The sequence below is a fragment of the Belonocnema kinseyi genome, chromosome 9 (assembly GCF_010883055.1).
Source record: "Belonocnema kinseyi isolate 2016_QV_RU_SX_M_011 chromosome 9, B_treatae_v1, whole genome shotgun sequence".
Classification (NCBI taxonomy): domain Eukaryota; kingdom Metazoa; phylum Arthropoda; class Insecta; order Hymenoptera; family Cynipidae; genus Belonocnema; species Belonocnema kinseyi.
In genome coordinates, this window is record NC_046665.1 from 93876770 (window position 1) to 93895451 (window position 18682).

The 18682-nt window shown below is 31.3% G+C and overlaps 1 protein-coding gene across 1 annotated transcript in view; it reads left to right on the forward strand.

Annotated features, from left to right (window-relative positions):
- LOC117180638 overlaps positions 1 to 18682 on the forward strand; it is a 51236-nt gene that overhangs the window by 19991 nt on the left and 12563 nt on the right. The window contains exons 7-10 of the mRNA XM_033373127.1: positions 13 to 69; positions 155 to 239; positions 334 to 498; positions 1520 to 2028. Of these exons, the coding sequence (XP_033229018.1) occupies positions 13 to 69; positions 155 to 239; positions 334 to 498; positions 1520 to 2028 (816 nt within the window). The remainder of the gene's footprint in view (positions 1 to 12; positions 70 to 154; positions 240 to 333; positions 499 to 1519; positions 2029 to 18682) is intronic.

Here is an 18682-nt window from a genome sequence, read left to right on the forward strand (position 1 = left end):
TACACTTTTTAGAGTATACTCGCACCTTGGGCATACACCAAAAAATTGCTCACTAATTCTTCAGCACATGTGAGTAAACTTTACCTTGTAATATATTGCATTTTAGTAAATAATTTTTTTTTTTTACAAAAAGCCCAATTAATTTTCTTTTTAGATAAATCTAGCAGAAAAAGCTGCAAGAGCAGCTTCAAGTGTGCGTGGAACTAATTACACTACTGGATTTGCAAGTCATATTTACTGTAAGTAAAATGCAACTATTAGATTTACTAACAAAATAAATTAAATTTAAATTAATGAAATTAATTAAAATTGAATTCATTTTTTATATTTTAGATGCTGCTCCTGGAGCAAGTATGGATTGGGCCATTGGAGTTGGTGGAGCAAATTTATCATATACAATTGAGTTACCAAGTCATAATTTCATGACGAGTCCTGAAAACATAAGTGTTATTGGTCTTGAAATATTTAGAGCTTTAAAAATTTTTGCAAAATATGTAGGTAATTATTATGCTGATTAGATAAAATCTTACGTTTTTGCAATATATTGACAAAATATATTTATAAGGAATAAATAAATATTTTATTGTATTTCGCGCTATTTCCTCAAGATCAATTGGTAGCATCTCTTTCTCATACCAAAAGTACCACACGTTTAAAGCTAAAATAAAAAAAAGTGTACACAGCCAACGCCCTAGGAGCCTCCTCCCTGCGATTGGATTCTCACTTCTTTTTCTTGTGTATCAGAGTTCACACACGTTTTGATGTTTTATTCAAACCAAAATTGGAAAATGGTTTATAAGAAAACAAAAAGAGATTATTTATCGGAATCCGATGATTTTGATTTTAAAAGAGAGTTTCGTCGCTTTCTGGAAGAAGGATTTAAGAAGAAAAATAAAGAAAATATCGCAAGCGCAGAAAGTGCCGATAACATATGTTTTTTGTTTTGGTTTCAGATATCAGATGAGTTACGATGCATAGATCCTTATTTTTTGCATCCAAGGAGTCTTCTATATGATTTTTTATAATCTTACATATTGTGTTCAGAGGGTACTCTTCAGGCTCTAACCTGTAAGAGATAGTTATGAATATAAAACTTAACATTACGGGCTGGAAGCCTCTTTTATCTCCTTAAGAAGTTATGACTTCTAGCAATTTCTATAAAGAATTTGTTGTAAGAGTTTCTTCTGGTTTAAGTTATTATTTTTACCATGAGATGCCTAAATCCCAAACGAATGAGGCTTACAACTCCCTGCTTAATAAGAAAATTTTTGTGCGCAAAGGCTGTTTTTCAGGTTATAACCTAGCCTCCCTCGTCTCGGGCCTGTTTCAGGTCAGTATAGTTCTTTAAAATCCGATGACTCGTCTGATTCATCTTCAGTTAGTTCTGGATTCGACAATCAGAAAAAGGATCCTAAACGCAGGAACTATCGCTCTCGTGATGTAGGCCCCTTAGATTTTTTGGCTCCAGCAGATTTGTTGACAGTTTAACAAGAACAAACAAATGCTTTTGAAAACGCAGTCTCACCTGCGTCTTTAGCGGCAACTCAAGTGACAGCTGCACCTGGGGACGAAATTGTTTTGAAGGAGGACGTGCTGAAAGCCATCGGACCCTGTATTATTTCAGAAAAAATATTGTCAGAGCCCATTCGAGAGCTAGATGTAAGCTGTTGGAGTGACATCTTGAAGCAAGGTCTCCCTAAAGAGGATTTCGACAAATTAGTAGCTAAATATTCACCTCCATCAAACTGCTCGGACATCGAACCTTCAATATTGAATCCTGCAATTAAAGATTTATTAATTAAAATAAATCTTGAGTCGGTAATTAGGAAGGACGGCAGAATTTCGAAGAAGCAGCTCAAATTGAAAGCGTCCCTGGCAGCTGTGGGGAAAGGTCTCAATGAGCTTCTGAAAGCATTAGATGTTAATGTGCCCTTAGTAGAGTCCTTCGGCGATGTGGGGAGATTGCTAGCTGATCTTCACCACGATGAGTCCAATATAAGGAACAGTTTGATCTCATCAAATCTGAATGTATCTTATAGGGAATCATTACGCAATTCGACTTCTGACGAGTTCTTGTTTGGAAAGAATTTACACGAAAGAATTAAAGCTCGCAGCTTAATGACCGAATCATACAACTTCTTGAAACTCGCACCAAAAGCGCAGAATAATAATTAAAAAAACTCGAGGAACCCGCTCCGTCAGAAATCTCATTTTTCGATGCCATCGACGTCGAGCGGGTTCAAAACAGCGATGTCGAACAGGACACCATCGCGTAACCTCGGGAACAGTCGTTGGAGGCAGGAGTACAATCGGAAACCGGAATACAGCCGCAGGACCAATCGGAAGCAGGAATGTTCACAGAAAAGGCGTCCTTAGCCAATGTATGTAAACTAGCAGGTAGACTCGCTAATTTTATTCATAGTTAGAAGCAATTAACAGCGAATGAAATAGTATTATCTTGGATAAAAGGTTATAAAATTCCTTTTGAATCCCAGGTTTTCCGGAGGGTTTTGTTTTCAGCGAGAAAGTGGTCAAATTCCGAGTTTAAAATTGTTGCAAAAATGATTGACCAATTAAAATAGAAAGGAGCAGTTTCAGTATGTTCATGGTCTAATAGGCAATTTATTCCTGATATTTTTCTCGCTCCAAAATCTAATGGTGGTTTTCAGTTAATTTTGAACTGGAAAAAACTTAATGATTTCATTTAAACAGAACATTTTAAATTAGAAGATTGGAAGACGGGTTCACAATTATTAATTCCGGGATGTTTTATGAGCACAATCGACCTTAAAGATGCTTACTACTTGATTTCGATAAAAGAGTCAAACAGGAAATACCTTAGATTTCAGTTTAACAATACTTTATATTAATTTAATTGTCTTCCTTTTGGACTTTTCGTGGCTCCTTTCGTTTCAACCGAAATTATGAAACCCTTGGTAATTTTTTTGAGAAATAGGGGAATTCGTTGTGTAGTTTGATTAGATGATTTCTTGATTCTTGGAGATACTTACGGCGAGTGTAAAGAAGCAGTTCGATTTGCTTGCGATTCTTTGGAGAAGTTCGGATTCGTTATTAACAAGGAAAAAAGCAAATTTTCTCCAAGTACTGTGTGCAAATTTTTAGAATTTATTTTCGACTGAACTAACATGATTATGGAGCTACCCAGCAGTAAAAAGGAAAAAGCTAAGCAACTAGCGTTTAAATTTCTGAATACGAGGGAGTGTAAGATTCGCGTTTTTGCTAAATTTTTAGGATATTTAGTTTCTTGCTATCCTGCTGTCAACTTCATTTGCGTAACAAACTCTATACTTTCGGTGGAATATTCTCTCGAAATTTTTTGAGAGGCTTCGCTAGCAGGTTGGGGCATTGCCGGTAATGGAATTAGATCCCATGGTTTTTGGATTCAAGAGGAGCGACAATTACCTAATAAAATTCTGCAATTCAAGGCGGCTTTTTTCGGTTTGAAGTGCTTTGCCTCAGATTTTAGAGGCTGCAATATTTTAAAACGCATTGATAATATGGTTGCAATTTTTTAAACTAATAGAATGGGCGGACTACGATTTGAAAATCTTAATAAACTCGCGCACTCCCTTTGGTCTTGGTGTGACGATCGAAATATTTGGGTTTTCGCATCGTATATTAAATCCAAGGATAATATAGAAGCAGCCCATGAATCTCGTAGATTGGCAGCAGAGACTGAATACTGCTTAAATTAAAAATATTTCGAAAGGATTGTATGAGGATAGATGCTTTCACAGTTTCATGGAAGAATTTTTTCTTCTACGCATGTCGCCCGTTCTCCATCATATTGAAAGTTCTTCAGAAGATTAAAAACAAGGGAGCGAGGGGGAATTTAGTGGTTCCAAAATGGCCATCTCAAGCTTGGTTCCCTCTATTTTCTTCCATTTTAGTGAAAGAATCCGTAATTTTGAATCCAAATATTAATTTACTATTTTCTCCAAGTAGGGACTTTCCCCCGTTGTGGAAGCAGCTTACCCTGGTTGTCGCGGTGCTATCCGGAAAAGTTTTGAACGGAGGGAAGTACCTTCGGAATCGATAGAAATTTTAATTTCTTCATTAAGCGAGTCCTCGATTAAACAATACGATTGTGCCTTGAAGAAATGGTGGGTGTTTTGCTAGCGTAAATCTATCGATCCTTTTTATTGTTCAGTCAAGGATATTTTTGCGTGTTTAACATATGAGGTTGAGAAAGGAGTAAAGTTTGGTTCGCTAAATAGCCTTAGATCTGCGATATCTTTGTTAGTAGGGGCAGAGGTAGGTCAAAATGTTATAATAAAGAATTTTTTTAAAGGTGTGACTAAAGTAAGGCCTACTACTTCAAAGTATGACCAGAATGGGACCCACAGATCGTTTTGGACACCTTGTCTCAGTTGGGTAAAAATGATACAATGTCTTCAGAAATGTTGTCAAAGAAGTTAGTTACCCTGCTGGCTCTGATTACTGGTCAGCGCATTCAAACTCTGTTCCTTATTAAGATTAGAACATTCTAGCAAAACAAGATGTTTTTGAAATTAGGATAACTGATAGGATTAAGACTTCGGCTTCAAACAGGAAACAACCTCTACTGATTGTTCCTCGATACAAGGAGAATGAAATTATTGATCCTATGTCAGTCTTGAAAACTTATTTGTAAAGAACCCAGAATACTAGGAATTCCACAGAGGAATTATTTCTTTCATATAAAAAGCCATTTAGAACTGTTAAAACGCAATCTTTAAGTCGCTGGTTTAAAGAGTTCCTTGCAATGTGCGGTTTAGATGTCCAGTTTACGCTTCATAGCACTCGTTACGCATCGACGTCATTTGCGAGGAGGAAAGACGTTAATATAGATGTCATTAGAAACCCAGTGGGCGCAAAATTTGGCGACGTCTTTACGACATCGTTACGACATCTTTACGACATCTTTACGACATCCTATGTCCATGTCGGTACAGTGTCTTTACGATATCGCAAATACATCGTCAGATCATACGACATATTTACGATACCGCAAAGACGACTTAACGACATAGACATAGGATGTCGTAAAGTTGTCGTAAAGACGTCGTAACGATGTCGTAAAGACGTCGCCAAATGTTGTGCCCACTGGGGATACAGCAGGTTGGATTACAGAGTCTGTTTTCATTTTATGATATAATAAAGAGTCTCGTTAAACTATACATTTAAACCGTTATTTTTTATTACTTTTATTTCGTTGCAGTTATTACTTTCAACATCTACCAATTGATCTTGAGGAAGTGGCGCGAAATACAATTGTATAATTAAGCCCCTGTTCTCTAATAAATTAAAGACCCCCAAATTTAAACTGCAGCATTTTGAAGAAGTGAGAATCCAATCGCAGAGGGGAGGCTCCTAGGGCGTTGGCTGTGTACATTTTTTTTAGCTTTAAATGTGTGGTAATTCTAGAATGAGAAAAAAATACCAATTGATCTTTTCGGAAGTGGCGCTATATATAATTATAATTGAACTTCACTTAGGTAAGTTTGTTTAATTATACAGTTGTATGACTCTATGTTTCAATATTTAATCATTTTTAATTATTAATTTTAATTTTTTTCAATACACCAAACCTTTTCAAAAATGTTTAGAAACTTATTTTATATTTTTCTAACAAAAAAAATAAAGGAATTTTATTTCAAGTTATTGGGCATTATTATTCTTTTTAGCAGTAGTCTGCGCTTGACCGCGCTTTCAATTAAGTTTTGGTATTCAGCTTCTAAAAAAATAAATTAGTTAAAATTTTTAATAATTTTTTACTATCTTTTCTTCTAGTTCACTGACTTGAGTTCAGCTTTTTAAAAAAAATTTTCAGCTCCTTAGAATATTATTTCAAATGTATAAAAAAAAACTTTATCTTTAATTAAAATACTATCCTTCATTCTAAAAATGATCAAAAAATTGCATTTTTAATGCGCTTTTCCATATATAAGCGAAATGAATTAATAGAGACCAATAAGAAAATCCAAAGATTTCTTGTTGAGCCGAATTTTTTGGTTGAATAGTCTATTATTACTTTATTCTTTGAAAATTCATCTTTTTGGTTAAAAAATTTTGTATCTCCTTCAAGATTTCATTTTTTGATAAAAATTCAACAATTTTGTTATGCATATTTTGGTAGAAAATTAAAATTTGGTGTTAAAAATTCGTCTTTTTGAATAATAAATTCCACCATTTGGTAGAAAAGTGAACTATGTCGTTGATAATTGACGTTTCAGTTGGAAATTAAAGATTTAAATTAAATTTTTTCCTTTCTTGACCAAAGTAGAAAGTGGAATAACTTTATTAAAAATCTGCTTTCACCAAAATTAATTTTTTGGCTGGAGATTTATCATTTTTAGATGAAAATGTATCTATTTTCTTAAAAATTTGTGTTTCTTTGTCGTTGTTGAAATTTGACACATTGAAATAAAAATTTTAATGTTCCAGTTTTGACAGAAAATGTGTCTTTTTTCATTGAAAATTTGGTCTTTTTGGGTGAAAATTCATCTATCGTTGTAGAAATTTTATCTTTTAAAATAAAAATTGAGTTGTTTGCTTCAAAATTGGTCTTTTTTAGTAGAATTCAAATGTTTTCGATTAAAAATGAAATAGTCTTTCGTTAAAAGTAATAAAAATGCAATTTTTCGTTGAAAATTTATTTTTTCACTTGAAAATTTAACAATTGCATTTTTATTTTAAATTTTCACTTTTCTTGTTTAAAATTTAACTACACGGTTGAAGGTTTGATGCCTTTTTGACAATATTTTTTTTGTTGAAAATTTATCATTTTAGCTTAGAGTTAATCTACTTACTTTAAAATTAAACTAAAATGTTAAAAGTCCTTTTTTTCAAAACAAATTATTATATTGTTAGTTACAAATACAACCTTTTTACAAAATTGTATTTATTTTGATGAAAATGAATTTTTTCAAAGAAGGATCATTTCGATTGAAAGTTTATCTCTTTGGTTACAAATTCAACTATTTTGTTGAAAATGCGTTCTTTTTTGGCAAATTTTTAACAGTTATTTATCTATGATTAAAATCTTTTTTGTCTTGAAAGATCATCTATTATATTTTTATTGGTTTCATCTTGTTTGTTTAAAAATTAAAATAATCATTTAAAAGCTGAACAACTTTATTAAAAAAAATGATGTTTTTTGTTGTTGTTGAAGATTCATCTTTTTGCTAAAACGTTTTGAAATATTTTTGAACATTTTTGCTCTTGTTAAAAATGAACATTTTTGACTTCAAATTTAACTATTTCAGTTTTGGATGAAAACTCTTCTTTTTTGGTTAAAAATTCGTATTTTTTGTTTGAAAATTAATGTATTTTTGTAAAAATTTTAGCTTTTATGGTTAGAAAAGTAACTGTTTCATTGAAATTATTCAGTTTTTGTTGAGGATTTCACTGTTTTGTTCAAAATTTGTTCATTTTTGGTAAACAATAATTTTTTAACACAAAATTGAACTAATTAATTTTTTATCGAAAATTTATGTTCTTCGTTTCAAAATTTAACTATTTGACGGAAAATCAATGTATTCTATTGAAGCATTACATTTTTGAAAGAAAGTTAGTTTCCTTTGTGGAAAATTCAAATGTTTAGATGTGAATTAAACTTTTGGTTTAAAAATAAATTAATTCTGTTGAAAGTGCAACATTTTCACCAGAATCCTGTTTTTACGGGTTTTAGAATTATTATTGTGAATGTGAATTCTTTTTTGTTAAAGCTCCTTGTGCTTCAACAACTTTTTGTTAACACTTTAATTTGGTGATTTTAAATGGCAATACCATTTAAAATCACCAACGATTAAAACACGAGTAAAAAACAAAAAACACGAATAAAACAATAACTACCCGTCTTACAAAAAAATAATTTGTGAAAAATTTATCGATCCTTTTCAGACTAAAAACTTGTTCATTAATTTTTTTCATATTTTGCACCGTTTTATCCAGGCATTCTTATTTGTTCAAAGTTTTAATGTAATTTTTTACGTACAAGAAAAATACGCGCCTAATTCAAAATGATTAGAAACCAATTTTTAAATCCATTTTTGGTGAACAAATTTTGTCTATTCTTTTTTATCGAATCTTGTCTTAGTTTTCAATCAACTTAATTTTTAAAAATATTAATGTGATTAAAAAATGGGCGTTTTTAAATGCTTTTCGAAATTGGAATTTTTTTATTTCTTTGAGAGCATTTTTAGTGGATAAATTTTACATAAAACTAATACCTCCTCATGCTCTTGTTTTAAAGATGCACCTTTCAGACACTAGAAGGTATCGAAAAAACATCTTCAAGAGACGGACATAAATATTGTAGCGAAGTCGTAAAGATGTCATTAAATTTGCTGTGCCCACTGAAAAGATAGTGCGAACATTACAATGTCGTGTCAGAGAATATTTATATCCAATAAAGCAAGTGATTTATTTTTCAAAAGATATTGATCAAACGCCTTTCGCTAAAAGATTGAATGTAAATAAATTATGTGTTCATGATAAGAAGATATATAAAAACGGGAACTATGTTGAAAGTTTGCTGTGTGTTTGAAAAATGCTGATTCGTTTCTTTATCGTTTCTGCTCTACTGGCATTTGTATTTGCAATAAACGAGTATTTTCCTTCTTTACAAGGGTAAGTCTTACATTTCCACTTGAATATATTGAAAAATGAATGAAATATAATTCTCTAATTCTTAAAATCGTAAAAATGTTTGAATTTTAAAACTAAAAAACTCTGGGGTTTATGTAAAATGCTACCGTGGACATTAGGTTTATGTAAGATGATAACACAGTAATGGGGATCATATAAAATAATACCAGGAGTATAAGGCTTATGTAAAATAATACCACGGTCATAAGGCTCATCTAAATTGATCTCACGGTCATTGGGCTCATGTAAAATGATATCACTGGAATGAGGATCACGTAAAATGATACTACTGGCTTAAGGGCTATGCAAAAGGATTCCAGGGGTATATGACTTATGTTAAATGATACCACTGACATGCGGCTAACGTAAAATGATACGAGGGGTGCGAAGCTTATGTAATATGATAGAACGGTCGTAAAGCTCATCTAAAACGATGCCATGGTCATAGGGGACATGTAAAATGATATAACTGGCATAGGACTTATATAAAATGATACCACGAGTTTCAGACTAATGTAAAATGATACCAGGAGTATACGGCTCATGTAGAACGATACCAGTGCCGTGAGACTTATGTAAAATTATACTAGAGGTATTAGGCTTATGTAAAATAATACAATAGTCATAACATTCATTTAAAATGATACCACGGGAATGGGAATTACGTAAAGTGGTAACACGGGTATAAGGCTTATTTGAAAAAAGGACGGACATTGGGCTTGTATAAAATGATAAAAAGTTCATGGGAATTACGTAAAATGATTCCAAGAATACTGCGATTATTAGAAATGATACTCTTGGCATGGGAATTATGTACAATGATACCTTGCGCATCGTAATTATGTAAAATGATACCACGAGCGTTGGGATCCTTGGAAATGATATAACGGCCATTATGTGAAATGCTAACACAGGTCATGGGACTCATCTAAAATGATAACACAAACATTGGACTCATGTAAAATGATACCACGGAAATGAGGATTATGTGCACTGATCCGACTGGCATGGGGATTATGTAACATGATACCAGGGTCATCAGGCTTATGAAAAATGATACCAAGTGAATAAGGCTTACGCAAAATGATACAACGGTCATGGGGCTTTTTTAAAAGGATACTAAGAGGATGTGACAGTCAACTTTGGGAAATGGTTACAAATATATAAGAACAAATCTGCCTGGCCATCCGAGTTTTTATTTTGTTTATGTAGTTCATATAACAAATTTTTTATTTGTATTGTAACTCAGAATAGGGCCTTAGAGTCCTGGCCAAAGTAGAATTAATAAAATTTTAGTATTGAGGCAAAATAAAAACTTCAATTTTTCGTATTATAAAGTCGCCGAATATAATAACGCGCGATACTTAGTTACGTAATATACTTTGATGTGCCACTCGTAAACAATGAACGGTAAAAGGGAGGCGGTACGGGAAGGGGGAATAAGTGGAAGTAACGTTACGAACTTGAAAGTGTATAAACCGAAATTAAAAAGTTTTCACTGGAAAATTATCTTTATTTTTCGGCAAAATTTACAGTTCTCAAACCTTAACTGGAATTCAAAGTTTATTTAAAATCTGATTCATTAGTATATAAATTATCGTCTTTTTGGTTGAAAAATGCAAAAATTGAACTGTTTTTTCAAAATTTATGTATTTAAAAAAAAAAGAACTTTCTTAGTAGAAAATCAATTTTGAAGTTGAAAATGCGAATGTTTAATTGCAAATTAATCTGTTTTAGTTCAAGATTTAAGTATTCTTTTAAAAATTTCTTTTTTTATGATGAAATTCTAACTACTTGCTGGCTGCAAATGAATATTTAAAGTTGAAAACTCGTTTTTTTTAGGTATAAAGATTAATTTTTTGAACTGACGATTGAACTATTTTAATAAAAATTCAACTGATTGTTTAAATATTAAGTGGTTTATTAAAAATATGTGCATTTGATTAAAATTTCATTTTTTGTGGCAGTAATCTGTATGGTTAAAAATTCACCTAATTTTATTTAAAAGTTAAATATTTTTGTTATGAAAATTCAAAAAAGTTCTAATTTTGATTCGTAATTGATCAAATTTTATTCTTGCTGACCAAATATTTATGTATGAAAATTATTTTCTTATAATAATTAAATAACTTTATAAAGTTGAATAAGACGTTATAGAAAGAACATTTTTTGAATTTTTATTATATTCAATTCTTTTTTAAATTAATTAAAATCTTTCTGGGTGGAAATATCAACAATTATATTTTTCTTTGAAAATGATTCTCTTTATTGATAATTCAACTACTTGGTTAAAGTTCAACTATTTTCTGAAAAATCGGTATCACTTGTTGATCATTCATAATTTTATTAAAAAATTTAACTCTGGATCAAAATTTAAACAGTCATTTGAAAATTTCATTTTTTGGTAGAGAATTAATTTTTCAGACCTAAATCTAACTGTTTCATTTTTGATCGAAAACTGCTATATTTAACTAAAAATAGGTCATTTTTAGTTGAAAATTTAGCTATTTACTTGAAAATTCCTGCGTTTTATTTTAAATCGGTCTTCTTGACTGAAAAATGTGCAATTTTTGAAAAAATTTATATTTTCAGATTGAAAATCGAACTGTTTTTAAGAAAATTAATTGTATTTAGAAAAATAAATTCATTAAATTAATTATTTTATTGAGAAGTCTACAATTTTGTTGAAAGTTCAACTTAAAGATTTTAAAATAATTAATATAGATATTTACAAAAGTTGAGAATAAATAAGATATTATTACTCACAGCTTAATATTTTTCAAATAATAAATGATTTTTTAATTAAAAATTTATAACATTGACCCGACCTGCAGTACGTTATCATCAATTAACTAGAAAATTTTTTACAAATATTTTAAGAATGCAAGGTATCTCTATTACGTGCGATACTGAGGAAAAATTGGATCTCATTCGAAAATACGATGGGCGAAAGGGTTTTAATATTGTAAAAATGAACAAACTTTCAAGTGAAAATGCCAAGTTCTTGTCACCGCAGACCAGGTTTCTGACTTCAAGAATGACCTCAAATTTAATGGGATCGATTATCAAGTTAATAACGAGGATGCCCAAAAATTAGTTGACAAAGAGTCGAAGGAACAAGATCTTGCTCAAAAGAAGAAACCTCGAAGTTTTATTCCCCGCCCTTTTTTTAATTTTAATTATTTCGCGCGACATGCGACAGTAAGTATTATAGAAATGTTTGAGAATTTTTCTTTGAATTTTTTGTGTAGTGTTCAACATTATAACCAGGGAACGGATTAGAGCCACTGTGAAGTTACCTGACGAGCGCAGCTCGGATCTCATATGGGGAGAACATCTGTTAGATTAGCGGCGACACGCGCGTGGCTACACGCCTTCCTCTTTGCAAGTTCGACTTTTCTGCAAATATAAGAGTCGAGCTGTGCTCAGCAAATGAGAGCCGAGCTGCGCTCAGAAGATAACTTTACACTAGCTCTAATCCAATCCCTAATTATATTAATATGTAACAAATAGTCATAATTTAAAAATAATATTTAAAAATCTAAATATTTAAATAGCAAATATAAAATTATTAATTGAATTTGGGATTTTATATCTTAATACGATGTTCTTAAAAGATCCATTTTGAGGATGTTTTCAACTAAAACTTCTTAAATGTTTTTGGTTTTAAATCATACAATTTTGAATATTTTTTCGAAATTAGTCCGTCCGGAAGATCTGTAATTGAAAATCCGTCAAATTTAACGAATTTAATTTGTAAATTATGTAGTTTAAAATGTCGCTTTCAAATAGTTCGATTTTAAAGATGAAACTGTAAGAGCTCTTGGATCTTAAAAATGTATGAATAGAAATTCCTACATTTTGAGGATTTTGAACATCAGAAGACAATTCTATAAACAAAATTACAGACTTTTTAATTTTGAAACTTAATATTTTCCAACATTCTTATTATAAATCGCCAAATTATTATCGCATTGACTTTAAAGATGTAATTAAATAAAAGTTCTGAAACATGGATCATTTTGAAGATCAACAGTCAAATTTTCAATTCTAAATCTTCCAAATCAAATAAATTTTTTTTTTAAATATTCAAAATCAGAGAATTTTTAATTGTAAAACTTAAAATTTGTTCAATTTTCAATTTTCGAATTTTCAGAATTAAAACTTTTTATTTCGAAACATTAATAATTCCAAGTTCTACAATTTTTAAAAGTCAACATAAAATTTTGATGAGTTTGGAAATCAACAGTCAAGTTTTCAATCCTTAATCTTCCAAATCCAAAAATTTCTTATTGTGAGGCATCAGAATTACAGAACTTTTACTTTTAAATTGTCAAAATTAAAAACTATTCTTTTTTAAAAATTTACAATTAAAAATTCTTGAATTTGGAAGATTATTCATTTAAAAGTTCTTAATTTTTAAGAATTAAACCTGAAAACTTTTTGATTATGAAGATTGATGATCAAAAATCAGGTTTTCTATTTCAAATTTTCTAAATCAGAGAAATTTTAAATCTTAAATTGTCATAATTAAAAACTGTTTAATTTTGAAGAGTTATATTTAAAAATTCTTGAATTTGGAAGATTGTTAATTTAAATTTTTTAATTTTAAAGAATTACAATTGAAAAGCTTTTTGATTTCAAATCGTATATTTTAATTATTTACGTCTTATGGTCGTAAATCAAAATAAAATTACGATTAAAAAAAACATTTTCTTCGAAACCCAGATATTTATTAAATAGTGTTATAGCAAAAGTTTATGCTCTCCCCAAAGTTCACAAACCTAATTTAAGTTGGAGACTAATTGTTTCTACTGTTGGCTCCCCACTTATAAATTATCAACTTATATTTTAAATATTTTAAAACCAGTTTCTATAAACACTGGCTCATTTGAAAAAAATAGTTGGAAACTTAAAGATTGTTTAAAAAATATAAATGTACCAAAAACCTTTTCGATAGTTTCTTTAGATGTTGTGTCCATGTTTGACAGCATCCCACTAAAACTCGCTTTAGATTGCATTAAAGAAAAACTTAATTTAAATCATAACTTGACCAAAATAACTAAAAATGAATTTTTAATAGCTACCAGAACAGTTTTTAATGGCACTGTTTTCTCCTTTAATGATAAATTTGATAAACGAATTTCGGTTTGCCCTATGGGTTCACCGTTATCCCCAGTAGTTTCTGATTTAATTTTACAAGATGTCGAAATAAGAGCTTTACAATTGTTAGATTTCACACCTATTTTGTACAAACGATGTGTCGACATTTTAGCCATTATTCCTACAGATAAGATTCAAGTTTTCTTAAATGCGTTTAATAGTGTTGAAGATTGTATAAATTTCACTCATGAATGTGAGAATAATAATGTTATTAAATATCTTGATTTAAAAATTATAAAAACTCCAAATGGTGATTTATGAACCAAATGGTTTAAAAAACCTTCTTGGTCCGGTAGATACTTAAACTATAATTCACATAATTTATTTGGAAATAAAATTCGTTTAGTTAAGGGTTTAGGAGACAGACGTGTAAAATTATCTGAAATTAAATTTAGAAAAGAAAATTTTAATCAATTAAAAACAACTTTAGTACAGCATAACTATCCTCTTGAGTTTATAAATGACATAATTACAGAACGCATTCATGAGATTTACAATAACAGTAATAAAGTTAACAATAAAAGTAATTGGAGTGATACTTACAATAGATTTAATTTAAATGTTACTTTGCCTTACATTAAGGGTCTATCCGAAAGGTTAAGAAATTCACTTAAAAAATTAACATTAATGTTTATTTTAAAAACACTTATACTTTAGATAATTATTTGTTAAAAAGAAAGGGCTTGGATTTCATTGAAAATTTATCTGGTTTTATTTATTTAATTAAATGTAAATGTTGTAATAAAGCTTATATACCTAAAACTGGCTTGAGATTAAAAACTAGAATTACTGAACATAAAAGTGATTGTGAAGTTGAAAATTTTAACACAGGTCTGTCGCAACATTCTTGGCATTTCAGTCATTACTTTGATTTTAAAAGTATTAAAATATTAGTTACAGAAAAAAATACTTATCAACGACGTATTATTGAGTCTATTTTTATAAACAAATATCGTAAGATTTTAGTTAATTTACAGACTGAAATTCTAAATATTAATAAAATTTATCAGAGTATTATAAAATAATGTTCAATGAAAACCTGCCTATTGTGTCATCGTTCATTACGTATTCTTCATTTATTTCTGAAACTGTCAATTGCTGTTTGTCCGACCTAACCCACGCTAATTTGGTTTCTCTCACTATATTTACATTCTCATTCCTGAGAATGTAATGTAATAGTCCAAATGTTCAATCTCTGGCTTTTAACGGATTAAAATTTGATAATTTTCAAAAAATAGAAAAAAATATTTTTTTTTATAGATCCAAAAATTTCATTCAAAATTTTCACCAGATACCAAATTAATTTCACAACTATTCTATCCGATTTTTTTGATCAGCCCAAAATTTAAAAAATTATAGTATTTTAAAAATTTTCAATTTTTTTTTAACTTGTAAAAATTTTTGTCAAAGTTTCTCATAGATGGGTCGAAGACTTGCAAATTATCCAAATAAAATGTTCAATTTTCATGAAAATTGGAAAAGTTATATTCTTTTCGAAAATTTGAAAAATTTCAAAAAATAGAAAAAATGATTTTTTTCATAAATCCAAAAATTTAATTCAAAATTTTCAGTGGATACTAAATACATTTCAAGCTATTCTAGCTGAATTTTTCGATTAATTTTTTTAAAAACTTGATTTAAATGTATTGGACTGAAATTTGATCTGTTTGACTATTTTGAACCAAGTAAATAACAAGTAAATAACACGTTCGTTCCGCAACACTGCTCCGACCCAGGCTGCTGATCAATCTCTCTAGCAGTCACCCCAAGCGAGGAACCTCACGAAGTCGTTGTGTAAGGTTCCCCACTTGGGTCCATTAATATGCAAGGTCTTTGTTTCAGGCGTCATTCACTCTACTGATACTCTTTTTATTAACTATTTGCCGCCATACTCTCCTGTCCTGGCATACTTCTCTAGCTTCTTTTATGTCCATGCATTTTTTCATGCAGGCTCTCGTGTTTCTGTGACTTCTTATGTCCCTTCTAAGTAGGGTCTCATTCACACATTCTAACCATTCTTTCCGCGGTCTACCTCTGGCACGCTGCCATTTACTTTATCTTGATACACTTGTTTCGTTAGTCGTTCATTTGGCATTCTCTCAATATGTACGAACCATCTTAACCGATTTCTTCCCCATGTGTCCACTAGCGTCTCTTCTGCACCACATTCTTTTAGAATGATCCCGTTACTTACTTTGTCCATTAGGGTTTTCCCGCTTATTATGCGCATGAATCTAATGTCAATTGCGTTAATTTTACTCTTATCTTTTTCTTGATAAGTCCATGTCTCGCTACCGTATAGTACAGTCGGTACAAATATAGAATTATGTATTGCCATTTTAGCTTTATTTGATATATTTTTACTTCTGATAAGGGGACCTGCTCTACCAATAACCTTCTTATCTTCATTTATTCGTCTATCTAATTCCTCATCTATCTTCCCGTCCCTGGTAAATAAGCTACCAAGGTATACGAACTTATCAACTTGTTTAATTCTCTCATCATTTAATAAAATATTGCATAGTGCTTTCTCACTCTTTCCTTCGAACACCATAGTTTTTGTTTTATTAGCGTCAATTTTGAGGCCCATGCTCTTCATGCTTGCATCTAGTTTATTCAACATTCTTTGTAGGTCTTCGATAGACTCTGCCATAACAACCTTATCATTTGCGAACGCTAACCCTCGTACCCTTACTGTTTCGAGATCCACACCCTCTTCGTCGAAGAGAGCCATTCTTAAACACTTGTCCATAAAAAGTATAAATAACCATGAAGACATAACGCATCCTTGTCTAACTCCTTGAATAATGTCGAAACAGTCACTAAGTTTCCCATTCACTCTTACACTCGCTTTGCTACCTGTATATATTGTTTTTATACCTTGTAGGATCCATCCATTAACTCGATACTCTTTCAGAACTTCCCAAAGTTTACTTCTATCTACATTGTCAAAAGCTTTTTCTAGGTCAACAAATGCACAGAAAACTTTTTTTCCTACTCTTAAACTTTTTTCTGTTATTTGCCTCAAGCTAAATATTTGATCCGTACATGACCTTTCTGGCATAAACCCACTTTCGGCTTCCCAAATCTTTGCTTCTGTTATTTTCATTACCCTACGAATAAGTATTTTTGAATATATTTTACTTACGGTGCTTAATAAGCTAATCCCTCTGTAATTATTGCACTCGCTTTTATCTCCCTTTCTCTTGTATATTGGTACGATAATAGCTTCTTTCCAATCGTCTGGGACGTCTCCCATCTCGAAACATAAATTTATCAATTCGCAAACTCTATGTGGTATGTACTCGCCACCTCAGCGACACAGACTTTTTCAATTGAGTTTTCCATCGCATCGTGTTCAACATCGCAGTTGTGGTATCCTATAGCTTCATCTCCGAATTGTCTCCTAAAATAGTCTCTGATTGCCTCTAGTATTCCGTCTACATCATATACCATTTCCCCCCTACTATTTCTCATGTTGACAATTTCTGTACTTTTGTTTCCTTTCATTTTTTTATAAAGTAGTTTCCTGCTTCCTTCAAAGTCGTTTTGTATTTTTATCTCTTCTTCTACTCTAATTGCATCTTTGCTTTTTTTAAGTAATCGTTTAAGTATCCTGTTTTCGCGTCTATAATCATTTCTACGTCTACTTATTTCCTCATTACTAAGATCTGCGATGTTCAAAGTTCTCTTGTACGCTTCTCTTTTTGCTTTTTGGGCAGCCTGGATTTCATCATTCCACCACGCATCACCAGATATTCTTCCTACAACTGCGGTACCACACACTTCGATCGTGCATCTAACAAGTATATCCCGTAACATCGTCGAGGCGCCCTCTAAATCTTTGTTTTTTTTCTTTGTTTCTAAATGTTTGTTTTATACGGTCCTCCCATGTTGCCCTATCTATGCTTTCGATTATCTTATTTTGGAAATCTAATCGCACATCCGGTTTCTGTAGGTTCTCAATTTTGATTCGCGTTTGTTTTGCTTTCCTGGGTCTCTTTTTTCTCCAACCCCGACCTAAGTTAATTTTTGAGATCAGAAGGTAATGATCAGTATTGCATTCAGGACCCCTCATGACCCTTGTATCTTTGACTAACTCTCTAAGTCTTTCATCCGCAACAACAAAGTCAATTATACTGCGGCTATTTCCTTTAGACCAGGTGTATATGTGGATCATTATATGCCTAAACCAAGTATTTGTAATAAACAGACACCTTTCTAGGCATAGACCAACTAATTTATCTCCGTTAGTTTGTTCTTGGATCCCCAAAATTACCTAATACTCTTTCTGTATCCTGATTTTGGATGCCCACCCAACCGTTCACGTCTCCTAGTAGAATTATTATTTCCCCATGTTCGCAGATGTTTATTGTGTCATTTAAAGTGTCCCAGAAGGCGTCTTTTACTTCTCTAGGATCACTATCAACCGGCGCGTAGCATGCTATAATAAATAGTCTTCTGATTCCTACTTTCATTCTAGCCCACAGCAGTCTGGGAGACACGAAGCCATGGTCTCGGAGATGCTGCTTTGCTCTTTCAATCAAAATGAGACCTACTCCTTGTTTACCATGTGATTCACAGTCTACTCCTGACCATATTTCAAATCCGCCTTTCAACAGGCTGTTTTTTATGTCTTTAGTTTCGCATCCCTTTTTCTTTGTTTCGTGCACACATAAAATATCTAGTTTCTTCACGTCCACAGTTTCACGAAATTCTTTTACCTTGAGATCATTTACTCCCCTAGCATTCCAAACACCCAGTGTCCATTCGTCGCCTGAAACATGACCTTAAGATTTTCCGTGTGCATGCCTTTTGTCATTAAAAGTTCCAGTCCTTTCCGAGGCTATTTTGTAGTTTGTATTAT